This window comes from Buteo buteo, chromosome 11, assembly GCF_964188355.1.
Source record: "Buteo buteo chromosome 11, bButBut1.hap1.1, whole genome shotgun sequence".
Classification (NCBI taxonomy): Eukaryota; Metazoa; Chordata; class Aves; order Accipitriformes; family Accipitridae; genus Buteo; species Buteo buteo.
In genome coordinates this window covers 23038369-23056581 of record NC_134181.1, presented here as the reverse complement: position 1 = coordinate 23056581, position 18213 = coordinate 23038369, and the positions used below count along the sequence as shown (strand labels likewise).

The 18213-nt window shown below is 50.7% G+C and overlaps 2 protein-coding genes across 4 annotated transcripts in view; both read left to right on the top strand.

The window, feature by feature from the left end:
* EDC4 (enhancer of mRNA decapping 4) overlaps positions 1–14236 on the top strand; it is a 37704-nt gene extending 23468 nt beyond the window's left edge. For 2 of the 3 annotated variants that reach the window (XM_075040497.1, XM_075040500.1), the window contains 11 exons: positions 421–522; positions 1515–1667; positions 3064–3100; positions 4089–4269; positions 6232–6387; positions 7121–7236; positions 7939–8104; positions 9310–9496; positions 10751–10970; positions 11718–11881; positions 13228–14236. In XM_075040497.1, the coding sequence (XP_074896598.1) occupies positions 421–522; positions 1515–1667; positions 3064–3100; positions 4089–4269; positions 6232–6387; positions 7121–7236; positions 7939–8104; positions 9310–9496; positions 10751–10970; positions 11718–11881; positions 13228–13420 (1675 nt within the window). In that variant the 3' untranslated portion in view covers positions 13421–14236. The remainder of the gene's footprint in view (positions 1–420; positions 523–1514; positions 1668–3063; positions 3101–4088; positions 4270–6231; positions 6388–7120; positions 7237–7938; positions 8105–9309; positions 9497–10750; positions 10971–11717; positions 11882–13227) is intronic. The other variant, XM_075040498.1, reaches the window with a different exon arrangement.
* A 440-nt stretch (positions 14237–14676) lies between these two features.
* NRN1L (neuritin 1 like) lies at positions 14677–17973 on the top strand. The gene is made up of 3 exons (XM_075039410.1): positions 14677–14787; positions 17328–17487; positions 17575–17973. Exons 1-3 carry the CDS (start codon positions 14730–14732, stop codon positions 17846–17848), a joined length of 492 nt encoding a protein of 163 aa, XP_074895511.1. The 5' UTR covers positions 14677–14729; the 3' UTR covers positions 17849–17973.
* The last annotated feature ends 240 nt before the right edge of the window (positions 17974–18213 follow it).

Sequence of the window (18213 nt, the reverse complement as noted above, 5' to 3'; positions counted from 1 at the left end):
CTTCCTCAGACACCTGAAAGAACTGAGAAGCACTGATGGGTTTTGCCCCAGTGATCAGTATTACTTGAGGAAAAACAAACCCAAGATGATGCTATTCACTGAAGTACTCTATACTCCCTATTTTGAGCAGTGGCTTACCTGTCTTGCATGAATGTCTGTTGGGAGATTGTTCTTGGTTAGTGCCTGAAGCATAGCTGAGTTGCTTCTCCCTTCTTAAGGCTCCCAGAAAAATGCATAGAGAATTTTGAGTGTTTAGTGCCTCTAAACAACACCTGCCACTTTCTGGATCTGTGCAGATAGGTGTGGGGTTTTTGTTTGTTTTAGACGTTCTATCAGGATCTGTCATGAGAAGTAGAGTGAACAAATATCCAAGCTGAAAGAGACTTCCATAATGGTATTTTCTTTCTTTTCCTCCCCCAGCCCAAGGGATGAGGTTGAAGAAAAGCACAAGAGCTCTTCCTATCATCGACACAGTTACCATCTGCTGCAGCATGACAGCCAGGATGCTAGTGCAGAACAAAGGTACCAGAGTGCTCAGCCCCCTCTCTCGCCCTGCATGGACTCAGTTCAGGCTGCATTTGTGCTTCTGTCCCCAGCAAGCCTTCACGTGTGGGGTGAATGTCTTTGCTTTGTCTCCTGACTTAATGTGCGTATGCAGTCCAGCTTCCACAATGTTCTGATGACTTCAGCTGATCACGAGATTGGCCTCTGGGCGTTGTCCAATTTATTCTCTGTAGGGAAAGGTTTGACTGGACTGCTCCTAAGAGCATGGTCCAAGCTTGGTTTAATTACCAGTGAAAACCTATTAAGGGATCAGTTTCCAGATACTGTGCCTTAGATAAGGTAGCAAGGGTATCTCAGGAGTTAGTTTCTTGCTTTTGACATATTTGCTCCCTCAGGAGCCACCCTAAAGCTCCATGGGCACATTCTGTGCGCCTGGCAAGCTCAGCCCTGTTTGACAGCTGAAGGTTCATTCATAATCCACACTTAAATTCAGACTGAAACATGTAGCCTGTATTGTGTGGCTGGTCAGTAACAGAAACACTCCAAAGTACTGAGGATCACATACTTCCTAAGCTGATTCTCCTCTGTTCCCGCAATACTTGCTGTGTTAAGTGTTTTCTGTCTGTAAAGCTCTTAAGGACATGCTGTGCTTGGGTTCCCTGCTGGGTCAGTGTCACACCTGAGGGCTTATATGCTAGTGTGTATGTGCAGCAAGAATAGGCATCATTCTGCCATGCTGCCTGAACCACAGTTGTCCCTAATGCAGAGACCCTTCAAGTCTTGTTATGCAGCGCTCGAGCTCAACCTGAGCGTACCTGGATCAAAATGGAGCAGCACGTGCTGAGCTCTGTAGAGGTCTCTCTGTTAAAGACCAACGTGGTAGGTGTCCTTAGCTGCACGACTCTGGCCATGTGTGGATGAAGAGCAGAGTGTGAATCCCCTCCCCTTAGTGAAGGCTAATGCTGTCCAGTATTGCAAGTGATGTCCTCTCCCCTGCTGTTCCTTCATAGTGACCATGATGATGAAGTTGCAAGCTTGGCTTCTACATCAGGTGGATTTGGTGCCAAAGCATCTACGCAGAGGCTGCCTGTGAAGGACTGGAAAGCCAAGGCATCCCCCCGGGCTTCCCCAAAGCTAAAGCGGAAGGGCAAGAAAGATGACGGGTATGCTGGGCTTGCCAGAATACAGGTGGCTGTGGGACCAGCTGTGCTGGGCCACAGTCTGGTATAGCCATTCACAGTGAGTCTAGGGTCTGAGGCTGGGCAGTGGCCAAGTGCTCCCAGCCCTCACCCCATTTTGCAAATGGCAGTAACCCCGCAGAAAGTGTTGCTGGTTACTCAGGCACTGACTGCCACTCAGGGGTGTGGGAGTAGGTTCTGCACTACCTTTCCAGCTGGGACTCAAAATCCAGAATATAGCCTGGGCTTCAGAAGAACGTGTGGGAGGTAAATTGCATGTTGTGGGGGGACACTGGATCCATTTCCTGGTTTCAGTGAAGGCTTCATTGGAACTGTGACACTGTGAGTGTAGCTTAATGTGGCCTCCACTTCTGGTTGGCTTTTGAATGCTTGCACAGTGCCCTCGTTCAACAATATCCTTCATTTGTTACCTGCTTGCTGCTTTTGTGTGTTTCTAAACGTGCCCGTATGAATGTCTTGTAAGTGAAAATTGATGACTGGAAAGGTCTGCCCATGGCAAATTAGATCAGCCTATCTGCATTAACGTGAGGAGAGCAGCACAGCTTCTGCATGGGTCTCTCTCCTTTTCTTGTGTTCCCATAGCTCTGTGATTTGGATCTCTGGCTGTGCAGATTACAATAAAGATGAGCTATGGCATTAAGTTTCTGGCTGTGGTCCTGTACTGTGACACCCAGAAGCTCTTAGCCTCAGAAATGCCTTTCATTTTTCCTGCCTTAGTCCTTTTAAAGTTGCTGAATGGATGCTGTCTGGGAATAACAAATGCTTACTTTCCTTCTGGTAGTGTTTGAATATTCATAGATTTGTGACTTTGATGGAGACATGCAATATTAGTGCATCAGTTTGGTGTTATTTTCTATTCTGTTGTATGTGCTGGAGCGCATCACTAGTTTCTTCACCTTGAGAGCTGGAATTGTTCCAGATGATTTGAAGCTCATTAATTCTGTATTTAACAAATGGCTACTTGGTTTTTCTTTGTAAAATATCAGGAGACCTTCAAAAGCTGTTTGGCAAAGCCTTCCCTGACTTTGAATTTGGACAAAACTGAACAATCAGTGCGCATCGTTCTTCATAACAGTCCTCATTAAGACTTGGTTCAAATTTCCTCCCTGCAAAGGGATCAGTCTGTAAGGAACTTCAGGGCCTGTGGATGGTGCAAATGATGGAGTCAGTGCTGTAAGGACTGGGATTTCATCACCTTCCCATTGCTCTTTGTGTTATACTAGGCAAAACAGAAGTATGAGCTGGAGTGTAAAATCTAAAGCAACTGTAAAATGTGTCATCTGTTTTGGCAGAAGGCTTGGATAATAAGAGTAGTTAATGGACATAATTGGATTACTACCCTTTCTCTTTTCATTTCCAGGGATGTGAACCAGTCGCCAAGATCATCTAATAACCAGGTGAGTCAGAGTTGCTCTGCAGTCCATCCCAAGGGCATGATGCTTCAGCTCTATTTACTGTCTTACTAAAGACCTGAGAGAAGGTTCATCCCAGTTCCTTGAAGTACTGTAGGCCCCTGCTGTGCCCGAGCATGCTGAGATGGGGCTGCGCTTGGACTTGGCATTGCGCTGTTCTCTGACTTGCACAGCAGAGAAGGAGCTACTCCAGACTGATGGCTTCCTTCTCACCTTTGCATATCAATGTGCATTTCTGTGTTCTCACAAACTCTATATAATCTAAGATGCTACCACTCATTTCCTCCCCTGCTGAGCCGACTCACATGCATGAGCAGCAGGATAAGCTGTTCCCAGCAAAGAGTCACAGTGGGACTGGCCTGTTGGAATTTCTTATCCCTGTTGATAGTACCTTCATATCTGGCAGAAAATGCTCTCAGCTGAGTTGTGTACACTTTTTAAACTGCCCAAATGTGTATTCCTCCTTTAGATATTTTGAGCAGGTCGAGAGACAATGAACTATAAATGCATATTTCTCCAGTTGTTCATTTATTCGTAAGTAAGTGAAAGAGCTGAAAAAGTGCTCTGGGACACTTCCTTCTTACTCTACTCATTGCACAGCTCTTTTCATAAGCGTTTGAGGTCATTATTTACATTCAGAGGTGTAAACACTCTGAGTAACTGGCCAAAAGTGAATAGGATCTGTTTTCTTCTGTTTTCTTTTAGATGCCAGAGCTTTGAAGAGAGTCTTGAATCTAAACACTTGAGGATATTCTAAGCAACCATTTATGAATTCCATGTGGGAACTTCATATACTTTTATCAGTTTATTTCTTGGGACAAAAGTCTTAGAAATAGGCATTGAGCTGGCCCTGTTTTTCTGCTTTGCATGTTACGCTTCAGTCCTAGGCACAGGTGTTGATGTAATACCTAGCAGCAAGCTTGACTGACCTCTGATCCTGTTAGAAATGAATGTTTGTCCTCTCCACGCATAGGTGACACCAGAGTTCCAGGATGAGCTGATGTGCATATTGAGGAGCCAACAGCGGGAGCTCTCTGAGCTGCGTCAGAACCAGATGGAGCTGCTACAGAGACTCACAGATCACCTTGATGCCATTCAGAGTTCCCTTATGGGTCACATGGAGAGGGTGATTGACTCCCAGCAGGAGCAGGAGCGTATCCTTGTTTGCAAATGCTCTGTGGCAGTTAAGGAGGGGAAGGCTGCAAGGCAGACTAGAGACATGAGGAAAGCTGAGAAAGTTCAAGGATCTTGGTAGTGTGGGCTGTAGGTGCAGTAGAATTGCCTGGCTGAAGTATAACTAGTTCAGTTCCTCTCAGTCCCTTTCTAAGGGCAAGAAACTCAGAAATAGGATGGAGAAGAACTGATACTTTCTCTGTGCCACTGAATCTTCTAGTTACCCATTAAGACCATAAGTGCTGCAATGCTGGAGTAGACTAGAGATGCACCTAATGCATTATCCTACGTCAGGCAGTGGCCAGTTGCACAGGAGTAATTATAGGATGATCCTTTCCTCCTTAAGGCAAGTCAGTACTTGCACCAGAAATCATATCTGACTGCCATACTGCATAGCTGAATATAGAATTATCTTGTTTCTACCCATATATACATCTGGTGGTCCACAGGTCCCTTATGCGTTGTCTGAAAAGTACTTTCCTTTGGTATTTTCAAACTTGGTATCCAATTATTTTTATTGTAGTGTGAGTAGTCAGTTCCTGCACATCTTTTGCTGCACTGAATTTGGTCATGTTCCCCAAACTGAGCAGCTCTAGCCTGGTTTCATGTCTGAAACCTCTCTTAACTTCTATGATATGACAAGAATTTCTGTTTTCTCTATTAATTAGTCTTGGATTTTTCTTTTTGACCATCAGAATGATATTTTCAAAGATAATTCAGATAACTTTCTACTGAAGTTCACAGTCTAGAGCTATACTGTAATATTAGAATATTTTTTACCTATCTGCACAACTTCATATCTGCACTGAATTTTGTCAGCAGCTGAATTGTCCTTTCACTGTTTGTTTTGTTGGGTGTTTTTTGTTTGTTTCTGGTTTTGTTTTTTAAGATGCACATGCATCTCAGTGTGTTGGTTTCTTCAGAGAACTTGGTTGCTTCATGAGGTATGACTAGCTTTTATTAAGCCTGGGTTTGCTGCCATGCACTGTATCACTTATGTCCATCGATTCCATCCTGTAGAAACTACCAATCTGCTTTTTATGGATATTGGGCTTCTTATTTCTGTAGTGGTTTTGGCTGGGATGGAGTTAATTTTCTTCATAGCAGCTGGTATGGTGGTATGTTTTGGATTTGTGACCAAAACAATGTTGATAACACACTGATGTTTTTGCTACTGCTAAACCCTGTCAAGGCTGCCTCTTGTTTCTCACACTGCTCCACCAGTGAGCAGGCTGGGGGTGGACAAGAAGTAGGGAGGGGACACAGCTGGGACAGCTGACCCCAACTGACCAAAGGGATGTCCCATACCGTATGACGCTGTGCTCAGAGGAAAAGCTGGGGGAAAGGAGGAGGAAGAGGGGACATTCAGAATGATGACATTCATCTTCCCAAGTCTTTGTTACGTGTGACGGAGCCCCGCTTTCCTGAGGATTGCTGAACACCTGCCTGCCAATGGGAAGCAGTAAATTAATTCCTTGTTTTGCTTGGCTCGCATGTGCAGCTTTTGCATTACCTATCAAACTGTCTTTATCTCAACCTGTGAGCTTTCTGACTTCTACCTTTCCTGTTCTCTCCCCCATCCCGATGCAGAGTGAGTGAGTAGCTGTGTGGGGCTGAGCTGCCTACAGGGGCAGCCAAGTTAACCCACAATACATAGGGAGTGCTGGTGTTGAGCTTCTTTTAGCTGTTTGGCTTTTCTTCCACACCTTCCAGAGCTCTTCTCTCACACTGATCCTTTTTTGAAGAGCACCCTGTTGTTTACAGCATCAGCAATTACAACATTACAACATCAGCAATGTTATTAGACCCCTCTTTCACCAGAGCTGCAAATTTGCTCTCACTGAGTCTCTGAAAGCGAGGGTAGTGTCCATCTTTGTGGACAGGAGTGTCGAGGGTAATGAGGAAGTCTGTTGTTCGTGCTCCTTAACATGCATTCTCATCAGAGAGAAGACTAGACCGAGCGCTGACGGAAGGACAGCAGCGCAATGGGCAGCTGCAGGAGCATCTGACTCAGCAGCTCTCTCAGTCCCTTTCTACTGCTGTGTGTAACCGTCTGGAGAGGACCATTCGTGAGGAGATGAAGAAGACCGTACCCCAGTGTGAGTATTGCTGCCTAGGTTTTGAAGGTGGATCCCTGCAGTTAGCCCCATAGGGATTGAAAGCATGCTGCGTAAAAGTGCTGGCACTATATGAAGTAGGAGTTACGTTATGTGAAGACTAGTCATTGCACTTTAAACTGGTGCAGGCCCTACTGTAATCTGAGAAGAGGGGTTGTGGTTTGGAAGGAGTATGAGGCTCCCAGAGGGGATGCCTTTCCAGAGAGCATGGTCAGACCTTCCATTATAATCCATAAAGTTTCTGGAGTCTGTTTGGTGGAGGAAGGCAAAAGAGGCTAGTGAGTTTGGAAATGCTGAGACTTGACTACAGGAAGCTTAAACTTGTCTTTGCCCTTCCTTGATGCACTTACACCATCCATGTAAGGAAATGTTCAAAGAAACGCTGGCGGGAAACCCTTCTGCAGCCATTAGTGTCCACTACTCTGCTTGAAGCAGGGCTACACACTATTCTAGATCTGCTGTGACTTTGTCGGGGGAAGTCTTGAAAACCTTCAAGGCTGGAGATTCAACAGTCTCTCTGGTGACTTCCAGAGCTGTGCCACCTTCCTCGCAAAAAGTTTCTCCTAATGTCCAACCCCATCATTGCTAAGGCTTGTTATCATTGCCCCTCACTGTGTCGTATCCAAGAAGAGTTTGACTCCGTTTTCTTTTTTGAGTTTTGAAGTGTGACTCTAGGCTTAAAGCTGCAACTTTGACGTGTTTGTGTTATGCCTAGGTGTTTCCAAGAGCATGGACCCTATCACTGGCCAGCTAAGTAACACTATTGCCACCAAGCTCACCGCTGTTGAGGGGACATTGAAAGAGAGTATTACCAAGCTAGTGAAATCAAAGGTAAGGAAAACCAGACTGTAGCTTCTTTTGGGGACATTGAGTTGTCACCTGCCTGGGTAGTGACTCCTCATACCTCTTCCCCTCACCTATATCTCCAGGTAAGGTCAGTTTAGCTGCCAGTGGTCAAAGCTCTTTCCTGGTCTCATCCAGTGAGTGAGCTGCTTGTGTACTCCCCTGCCCACTTTGCCTCATTAGCCCTTTCTTTCATTTACCAAGTTGTTCATTTTCTATTAAAGCAGAGAATTCTCACTACAGCAGTGCTTTTAGGCCCATCTCAATCAGCCAAGTGGTGAAAGCCAGTCAAAACTGGCTCTTCTGCTCTCTGCTCTGTTCTTCATTTCTACATTATTTAGGGAGTAGAAGCTTGCTACTTACCTTGGCAGGGAGCGGTAGATTGTGGGAGGGAAGCAGGGGAAGGGGAAAGGAGCCATGCCTGACTGTGCCACCTTCCCTTGCTCTACAGCTGCACTACAGGGAAATTGTGATGTTCTTGGGCAGCCCCTCAGCAAGTGGATGCTTTGCCTGCTGTAGTCATGGTGCAACCTAGTCAGTGGAAAGAGCTGAGGGAATACACGCTTCTGACACTGGGCTGTCCTTATCTCGTGTGGGTGTGTTGCAGGGACCTACAGGGTTTGTTCATGACTTTGTTCTGCAGCAGGCTGTTTTTAATTTTCTGGAATCTCTTCCGTGTGTGCTTGTAAGAACCTTACAGATACCGTCGTGAGGGCAACAGCCGATACCTTGCAGGGGCCAATCCAGTCAGCTTACAGGGAAGCATTTCAGAGCGTTGTGTTGCCAGCCTTCGAGAAAAGCTGCCAGTCCATGTTCCAGCAAATCAATGACACCTTCAAGCAGGGCACACAGGAATGTGAGTAGGTTTTCTTCTCTGAGTTTTCTCTGCATAGCTTATTTGCGTTAGTGGCTGACAACAAGTTGGCCTTATGTCTTTGCCTTTCAGAGTATCACTGGTAACTGTTCAACCTCTTAGCCCATCTGCATGCTTCACTTCACACTTGGGAAATGGAAAGAGAAGTGAGGAGGTTTTTGTGGGTGGTGCTATAAGAAGAGAGATTCACCTCTGGTCTTTGTAGCCCATGCAGCGAAACACTTGGCCTCATTCTGTGAATCTGTGACTTCATCTATTGAGTACTAAAGCCCAGCTGTAGGATTACCCTATCCTGACATCAGGAAGATGACCGATGGAGAGGGTAGCAGGTCTGCAGCTAGGTCCTCATCTCAGAGGCGTAATAGATTGGGGAAGATTTAAGAGAAGGGTATGGGGATGATCAGTGGCTGAACAGAGTGTAGGCATGGTCAGGCTGGAAAAAATAAAAGTATGCCCTTAAGTAAGGAAAATTGTATACTGACACACTGGAGATCTTTCCTGTTTGCAGGCTTGGGATCCAGTTCCTTGGCCTTCTGGGAGGCCAGGCAGCTATTATGCTGTAGAGCTGGTTCCTGAGGGGGCCTGAAGTTGGCTAGTGCTAGCACAGCAACTTCTGTTGTCCACAGATCTGCAGAGCGTCTCCAGCTACTGTTTATTCCGCACCCATCCTCTTCCTCACAAGTCTCCCACAAGTACATAGAGCTTACATTCTTCTCCTTTTTGATCAGACCAGTTCATAAAATATTTTAAAATACAGCTTTTTGATCTCTGCAGATGTGATTTTTTTTTTTTAATCAGAAATGTTCCTCCTCTTTCTTCATTGGCATTGAACTCCACCACTAATGCAGATCACAACTCATGCTCTGTATGAAATAAAATACCCTCGCTCCCACCTTTATCTTTCCCTGAACAAACAGTGCCTGTAAAGGTCTGTTGCAAGAGAACTCATGGCTTTGTTGCTGTATCATGTAATCCTGCATGGTGGGGAGGCTGGAAGCAGGGTTTCTAGGTTAGTGTAACGCAGCCCAAAACAAGGGTTGTGCATTCTCCCCTCTCTCCTGTGCTCGTGCACTCACTCAGTAATTGTTTCTGCTGGGGAACATATAGAGTCTGGCAGCTGGATTTCTGCCCTGACCATCGCCACAGATACCGATGGCACAAACATTCTTCCTCTCTGCTTGTTGCAGATATCCAGCAGCTTGAGACTCACTTGAAGAACAAGAAGGTACGAGAACAGGAGGCCCGGGACCCGCTGCTGAATCAGCTTCGACAGCTCATCAGCACCTTCCAGAGCACCACCGAGCAGCTGGCTTCCACTGTCGCAGCCAGCGTCCATGCTGAGGTGCAGCATCAGCTGCATGTTATCGTGGGCAAGTAAGTTAGCAGCTGGGCTTGTGGAGAGAGATGTCAGTGAGAGGTACGCATGTGCGTAACAAAAACCTCTCCCTGCTAGCTGTGGAACAAGCCATTTGCTACTGTAGAACTGCTGGTTGGCTCTGTGTACAGTATGACAAAGCGTGTGGGCTGGTGTAACTGTTGCCCTGTAGGGCACAAAACAAAGACCACAGGTTTCTAACGACTAACTGTATCACTGCTGCATCTGGGAGCCCAGGGCCTGCTTTTCACAGGGTCCCATGTGCATGGTGGAGGACAGGAGGACCTAAGGCAGCCCAAAAGTACACTCAATTCTGACTAGCCTTCCTGTTCTGAAATGTTCTTCTGGTCTTTTGAAGGATTTTCATCTTAACTCTGTGTCCTCAGGCATACTAACAGTTTCTGCATGCTACTCTGTCCTCCCAGCTGCTCTGCAGCAATTTGTGCTTGGCCATCCTAGTTGCAATATGTGATCCTGGTGGTGCCTTTAGCACATTCATGCCTTGAAGCTGGTGGCAGGTTGCCAGGCATTAAGACTGGCCAGTGGTCACCTGCAGGGCAGAATGCCCCTGTCTATTTTAAGCCACTAGAACATATGTCAGAGCGCATTCGGGTCTTTGCAGACCAGACTTGCCAGGAAGGCTACCAGACTAAATTCTGATTTTGTTACATGGGCTGTCCTTGCTCCCAGGGAAGTCCTGCTATTCTACCTGTGGTAGAGCAGGTTTGATGCTTGAGGGGAGAATCCACCCCTTGGGGGTAAAGCGGAGCCTGTGCTGTGAACTGGTCTTCTGTGGACAACTCCCAGGCTCAGTGAAGGTGTGTTCCCATTCTAAAGGTGACATCTGCAGACTGGGAAACTGCATCTAACAGATTGGATGTAGAAAGCTGGGCCTGTTTGGGGATGAACCTACAGCTTAGCAGCCTTGCTTGTAAGCCAGAGACATTAAAGATTTAAAACGCTATATAATGAGAGACTTAGTTCCCTGAAACATCACTTTGCCACACAGAATCCCAGCATCTTCTCCATGCACCCTGGGACATTGTGTTGTTGGCCACAGAGCTACCTTGCACAGCATGTTTCCGATGCCTGTCCCTCAGAGCAATTTGTATTAACCCTTTGGGAGTCATGCTACAATAAGCAAGCAAGGCTCTGCTTTCTCTCTAGCACAAGCTTTATGCAATGGAGTCCCTCAGCTCTTAATTTTCAGAGATGCCTGTTTGGTTTTTGTTTTGGGGCTTTTTTTTTTTTAGCATGCAGGAGTCTATTTTGGCCCAGGTGCAGAGAGTCATTAAAGGCGAAGTGAGCCTGGCTATGAAGGAGCAGCAAGCAGCTGTCACCTCGAGTATTGTCCAGGCAATGCGCTCGGCGGCTGGGACTCCAATCCCCTCTGCTCACTTGGATTTCCAGTCTCAGCAAACTCACATCCTTCAGCTACTCCAGCAGGGACACCTCAACCAAGCTTTCCAGCAGGTACCTAGGCTTCCTGGCAGTGGGCATCGCTGCTTGTTGGGGGATACAGTGGGGGGGAAAAAGGGCTCCCTGAGGTCAGGACATAATCCCACAACAACTTATACAGGAGTTGACTGAAAAGACCTGTGGCAGCAGACTGCTTGAGGGGTGCAGTTGTGCTCTCAAGCAGGTTTGGCCAGAGCAGTGCAAGTTACATGGTTTGATGGCAGTTAAGTTCCTTCTTCCATGCCCGTGCCCTGTCAGGACAGTGTCAGTGCTCCAGTAAGCCACAGTGTTTTGCTATCAGCGGTGGCACGTGGTGCACCCCTGAAGAGCAACAGCTTCATAAGCCTCTCCAGGCAGATCTACCAGGTGGGGCCTGACCTTGCCTTTGCCTTTGCATATGTAGGCAGATCTGTTTGAGCTGCTGCAGGCTAACTGCTCTGGGAATAATAGCAATGCTGTGCTGGTGGGCTGGCAGGGGATGCAAACATGGTCCTGCTCCATGCTGCTAACTGTAACTTGCTCCCCTCTGTCTTGTTGTGGTCTGTTTTGCTTGGAACAGACACGGATGTCCTCTGAGTACAGACTGAAAGCCTGAACATGGTCCTGCTTACATGTACAGCAGGGTTTCCAGAGAATTCCACTCCCAGAGGAGGCTGGCAAGCCATTGAGCTGCTCCAAGGCAGAGGGCTGCCTTGTGCTCTGTCCTGTGTCCCTCACCTGCCTGTTGTTTCCTCTGGATTTCTAGCTGTGTCTTCTTTGCAGGCTCTTACAGCAGCTGATCTCAACCTGGTTCTCTATGTCTGTGAGACTGTGGATACTCAGCAAGTATTTGGACAGCATCCATGCCCGCTGTCCCAGCCGGTGCTGCTCTCTCTCATTCAGCAGCTCTCCTCGGATTTGGGTACTCGTACAGAACTGAAGCTGAAGTGAGTAAGATCAGAGCACCAGATCTGAACCTATGCAGACCTGTTTCTGGCTCTGGCTTTAAATTCACTGCCTGGAAGGTGGTGCTTTGACGAAGGTTGGAGCCTCTGTAGCCTGTTCCTGGCATGTGAACAACTGGTAGTAACTTGGAAAAAGATGTAGGCATTGCCGTGGAAAGCTTTGCTGCCCAGAGGTAGTAGCAAGAGGGATACCAAGCTGTAGGTGCTGTTACCTCCTGGATTGTAGTCTGTAAATATTTGCTGTCTGTGCAGTGATCTCCTTTAACCAAGGAACAATTCCCCTGTGGAGGGAAAAGGAGGGATAGTTCTATGTTTCCTGGATAGCTCAATATCCAGAGCAGCTTTGCTCTGTCCTCAATTCTTAACCCATCGCTGGACTTTCTGTTGGCTGTTTCTCATCGTGACTGCCAGACAGGTTCAGTGGGAGGTGGCAGCAGGAGCTACTGGAAGTAATGTCTGTTAGATGTTCTAAGCAAAGCTCATGTGACAAAATAGTGACTGTGCTGATACTTGCCATGAACGTTTTGAGTGAGTCAAAACCCTGTTACCTGCCCTAAAAAACTAACCCGATAAGGTACCTGCAGGTTTTGGCCATGGCTTGTATGGAAAATGGCTTAAATAGAGTTTTTAACTCAAGTTAACAATAGGGATAAAGCAAGCTAGGAAAACTGAAAAAGAGCTTAAAGTTACAGATGAGCTGGTAATCAGAGTTAAAGTTGCTGCTGTTAAGTTGAGGCTGGTCTGTTAATGAAAACCTTTTCCAGTGACCACATTGCCTTACTCTCAGGCTGTGGTTTGAAAGTTTATGGCTCATCTGAATTTCAGAATGGCTTGTTGGTAAAATTCTTGCTCTTCCCCCAACCCTTCCTGGACAGACATATTGAAAGAAGACCTTAAATATATCCCTACGTGAAATCAGCCTCACTGCTGAGGATTTTTACTGTCTAGTAAGTGACTAATTCTGCTTATGCTAAAAAGGCATCAAAGAAAATATCTACAGAGCTGTGACCAGGCATGGCCTGGGGCCAAGTGCCACCTGCAGCACTGCAGGGAGTTCTAGCTTGCTGTTGTGCCTGCTTTGGTTCAGGCAGCCAGGTTGTATTGCCCATACTGCAGGCTGGAAGCTGTAGGCTGCCCTTACATGTGGAAGAAGGGATAGGTGGACTCTGCTGTGAGTCAGTAACATTTATGTTCTGACGGCTGAACATACCGCACTGAGTTTGGGTGGGTGGGGGGAGCAGCATTGCTCATCTTCAGTGCTAAAATGAACTGAATCAGATTGGAATCGGATGTCGAGTTTGGTTCTAACTTTGGTCTATCCCCTTCAGTTACTTGGAGGAAGCGGTGATGCACCTGGACCACAGTGACCCCATCACCCGAGACCACATGGGGTCAGTCATGAATCAGGTGCGGCAGAAGCTCTTCCAGTTCCTCCAGGTGGAACCCCACAACACGCTGAGCAAGCCTGCTCGTCGCCTCATGATCATGCTCCAGGGCCTGGTCACCCCTGGCATGACCTAGGAGGACCTGGCTACCTTGTGGGCTGCTCCATGGAAGCCCACCCAGCAGATCCAGTAGTTACTAACCACGTATGGCTTGTGTTAAGAGCTCTTGCCAGGAAATCTATCAACATGTGTGTGATGTCTCTAAGGCAAACGCCTTCTATGTATAGTCCCAAATAGTCACTGAACGCTCACTTGGCTTATTTTTCCTAAATAGGAATTTTTTCTAGCCTCTTTTTGAGAGAGTTAAGTCTCTTCACCTGCCCATCCGTCCCTGAGGCCTGGCTGGCAGACCAAGTTGCATTCAGCAGAAGCCAGTGGATTTCTTACCCCTTTAGTTTGGAGTCTGCTGCCGTGAGCAGAGAAGGGAGGTTTGTGCTGAGCCCCAAGTAAGGGGGCTGCAGGGCACATGTGCTCCTCGTTGACCAGAAACTAGTACTGGTATCTTAGTCAAGGACTCAAACTCCTCCCTGCTGGGGTGAGTAGCTGGGAGGATATCAGCTGAGCAGGAAGGGGGGTTTGTTTAACTCCAGATGCCCACTGCCCCTGTAGTGGGGTGCCTAGCCCATCCTAGGTGGTGCAGGCAGATTTGGGCAGGGGGGCTGTACGTGCATGCCTCTGGAGTGACCTGAGGAGGTGCTCTGGGTCGGGATGGTCAGGCAGCGGCAAGCTGCGTGAGCCCTTGGGGGCCCTCACTTCTGTTGTGTATTGGAGCATGTTCATGGTTCAGACATTAGTTTTCATTTTACACCAGGGTTTTTCTTTTTATCTAAATTTTGAATTTTTTTTTTTTGAAATAACATTAAGAACAATTCAATAAACAACTTTTTGAGAAAAAAAAAAAGTGGGGACCTGCTTCTCTTATGCTGTGGAGGAAAGGCTGCATGGCCTTTGGAACCAGTCCTGAGCCATGGGAAATGATCTCCAGGTGGGAGCCCAGGTGAGGGGCTGGGCTCCCCTTTCTTTTCCCAGATCTCCCCTCCAGCCTCTGCTTGAGTTTTCCCGGGCAAGTCCAGCTGGTGCCATCTGTCTTTCCTTCCCGGGCGAGAGCCGGGAGGTTGTGTTATGGCCGGTGGTGCTCAGCTGGCCGCGGGAAGGAGACGCTAATTCCCCTTTTCACAGCAAAACCGTCTCCTGCCCCTCTTCCCTCCCGGGATTACATTCTCCGGGCTCCAGCTCCGGGGCGCTCCTCCGCTCAGCTGCGGGGGCCGGCGGGGAGGGCTCAGCCCGGGGCCGGGGGGGGCGGGGGCGGGGCGGCGGGGCCGGGGATGCCGGTGGCGGCGGAGCGCGGAGCACACGGTGGCGGCGGCGGCGGTGGGGTCCGCACCATGGGCTGCGGCTGCTGGCGGCTGCTGGGGGTCGTCTGCCCGCTGCTCCTCCAGCTCGGTGAGTGCCGCCGGGATGGGGAGGGGCCGAGAACCGGGAGCTGCTCCGTGCCCCGGGCTGCGGAGCTCGCCGGTGGCCGCGGATGGGACATCCCCGGGGTCTCTCCTCGGGGAGGCTGGCGGGCGGGAGCGGGGACCCCCGGCCGTCTCCGGCTTCGTTGCCCCTGCGCCGCCCGTACCGTCTCTAGCTGCGGGGAGCGAGGTGCCCGGTTGCCCCCCGGCTCAGCGAGCCACCGTGGCTCCATCTGCTGCCGGGCAAGGAGGAAAGCGGCTTCGCGGCGCTGCCCGGGGTCCCTCTGCTCAGGCAGGGACAGTCCCCAGGCTCCGGCTCTCCAGCCCGGAGCGGTGCCCTAAGCCAGCCCTGTCGGCCGACCCCATGCTCCTGCTGGCTTTCCCCGCCTGCCCTCCTACACCCGGGGCTTGGAGGTCATCCTGCCCGCTGGGGAACGGTCATCCGGCAGATCCTGCACTTCACCCCGCCGATCCTGCACCTCATCCCGCCTCCACGCTCTCCCACTCCTCCCAGAACCGAGGGAAGACACCGACTGGCTCCAGGCACAGCGGTACCCAGCAGCATCCCTGCCCTGGTCTAGTGCTGTGCAGAGCGGGGAGGATGGGGACTACCAAGCCTGGGGTGGTTTTCGGGCTCGGGGGTGAATGATTCAGGCCCTTCCCTAGAAGCATTACAGCCGTGTCCGCACATCGCCTGGGAGCCAGCGATGCTCCGCAGCACCCTGGGAAACTCCCTCCGTGCGTTTCCCTCGGGGCTCTCTCCCTGCTGGAGCCGGGGCGGGGGGGGGGGGGGGGGGGGCAGGTTTTTCCCCCATGGTTTTGCAGCGGAATAGCAGAGATTTGCCCTCCTGGTTTCTCCTTCCTCGCCTGCCCTGCTGAGGGAGCTGGGTGGAGGAGAGAGCTTGTGGCAGGCATTAGAGCCCAGGAGGACAAAACCCAGCCTGCAACAGGGACCAGCCGGCCGAGGGAAGGCATCTGCTGGCCCTACCAGCCCTTGTGTCCCTGGGCTGGTGGGAGACACGCTTGTTGCCCGGCTGGGTCGAAAAAGGAGCAATGGATCCCACTTTCTCTACCGATACCTGCGATATTTGTGACCCTCGTGGCTGGCGTCAATCCGAGACTTTCCTCGGTGATGTGCTCGGGGCGTTTCTCATCACAAACACCCGCCGTGCTCCGTGACGGGCTGAGGTTTCAGGCTCACCTGCTGTTAGTCTTGGCCACAGACACTTTGCTCGGGGCATTGTTCCAGGGGCACAGGCATGGGGTGCCAGCAGCACGGGCTGTTTTGGCAGCCGCCGGGCAATTTTCAGAGGCTTCTGGGGTCACTTTCCTGCAGGGGAGCCCTCCGGGACTGTCCTCATGCCTTTTTAGCATCCTCAGCTTAGAAATCTCCCAGGTGGAGACTCACGGCACTTCGAAAGTACTGCGTCTCCCATGACTTGGCCTGGGGAACCCACATCTATCTCGCCCTGCCGGACCCCCAGGGCAGAGCCAAGCCGACCGTACAGCGTTTCCCTGTGACCCAGCCACACACTGGCTCTTTTGGGGCTTCCCCCTGGCTGTGGATGGCACTTGTGGTCATCCCCAACACACTCTGTCACCCATCATCCTGTGGCTGGCACTGGGGCTTGGCCAGTGGTGGTTCACCAGTGGTCCCAGTGGTTGATCCCTTGCAGAGCAGAACAGGGAATTGGGGCTTCCCAGGGTGAAGGAGCCAGAGTTGTACTTGTGCCTCTTTCTTTTGTGCTTTTCCTTCCTCTTTCCCCTTCCCCCTTCATCTTTCCCCTTTTCCTTCCCTCTTCCCCTTTCCCCTTCATCTTTCCCTTTTCCTCTTCCCTTTTTCCTTTCCCCTTCATCTTCCCCTTTCCTCTTCCCCTTTTCCTTCCTCTTTCCCCTTCCACCTTCATCTTCTCCCTTTTCCCTTACCTTTTCCTCTTTCCCCTTCCCCCTTCCCTTTCCCCTTCAACTTCCCCCTTTCCTCTTCCCCTTTTCCTTCCTCTTTCCCCTTCATCTTCCCCCTTCATCTTCCCCCTTCCCCCTATCATCTCCCCCTTTTCCCCTTCCCCTATTCCCTTTCCCTCCCACTGCAGTAAGAGCAGGCACTCCAGCTTGCTGAGCCTTTGCTTTTGTTTGTTTGGGGTTTTTTTCTGTTGTAGTCACAAATTAATCTTTTCTGTTAGGGGATAAAAGCTGGGACAGATGGCTCTGGGAAGAGCCCGGGAGGCCCAAGGCGAAGTGGCCGGCACACCGCTCTTCCCCTGCGGCTAATGGCAGCATCGCTTGCGGGGTCATCACATTGTGCCACATCGGGCTCCCGGGCCAGGAGCGCAGGTTCACTCCGAGCACCTGGGGAGAGGATGCCAGGGATCTGGCGGGATGCGGAAGGGGGGTGCCAGCCCCTCGCCACGTTTCAGAACCTGGTGTCACCCCACCTGGTGACACCCTCACGCCATGCGCCCCTGAGCCAGGCGGGTGACAGCCATCAGGGGGTTCTGCGAGGGCTCAGCTCCATCTTCCTCTCCCCCGCAGCCACGAGCCAGGAGCCCGTCAGCATGGCGGGGAAGTGTGACACCATCTACAAGGGCTTCGCTGGCTGCCTCCTCAGCCTGGGGGACAGCATGGCCCAGAGCGTCCGGCGGCAGAGGGAGGAGGGCAGCGAGGAGGCGCAGGAGCTTGACACCATTTGCAAGTGAGTGTCCCCATCCCCGTGGGAGCTGCTGGGACGGCCGGGTGACCTGCCACCTGCGCTGCCCCTGACTCCTGCCCATCTCCCCAGGTCCTGGGACGACTTCCACGCCTGTGCCACCGAGGTGCTGTCAAACTGCCCCGAGGAAGCGGCCGCCATCTGGGAATCGCTGCGCCAGGAGTCCCGCAAGATCCAGTTCCAGGGGAACCTGCAGGAGCTGTGCAGTGCCCGGGGACGCGTGGCCAGTGCCCATGGCTCGCCGGCCGCCGAGACCAACCAGGCCACGCTGCGGGGCTCGGCCACCCCCCCGCATCCCCATCTCCTGGCCCTGCTGGCCCTGCCGCTGCTGATGCCCCGGCTCTAGCCCTGCCCGCCCATGGGGGGTCCGGCCAATGCCCCGGGTTGGTCCCCCAGCACTGGCGGGGCACAGGTGCCCGCAGTCCCACCGAGCCCACCTCCCCGTCCCCAGGCATCCCTCGGGGGGCACGGTCCTCTCTTGCAGCCCTTCAGATGGATTTATATTTATATTAAAAGACACTTTTACATTTCTCTCGTCTCTCTGCCATGGGATGCCCCTCATGCCCTTCCTAAGCTCTGGGTTTGCTCTGGGGATTGGAGAGGAGACCGTCCCTGCACCAGCCCCCAGGGAGGGTCCCCGGGGGGATCTGTGGTTCTGTCCCCCCGGTGCATCACCTGCAGCCACAGTGGGCAGCCCACGGGACCATGATG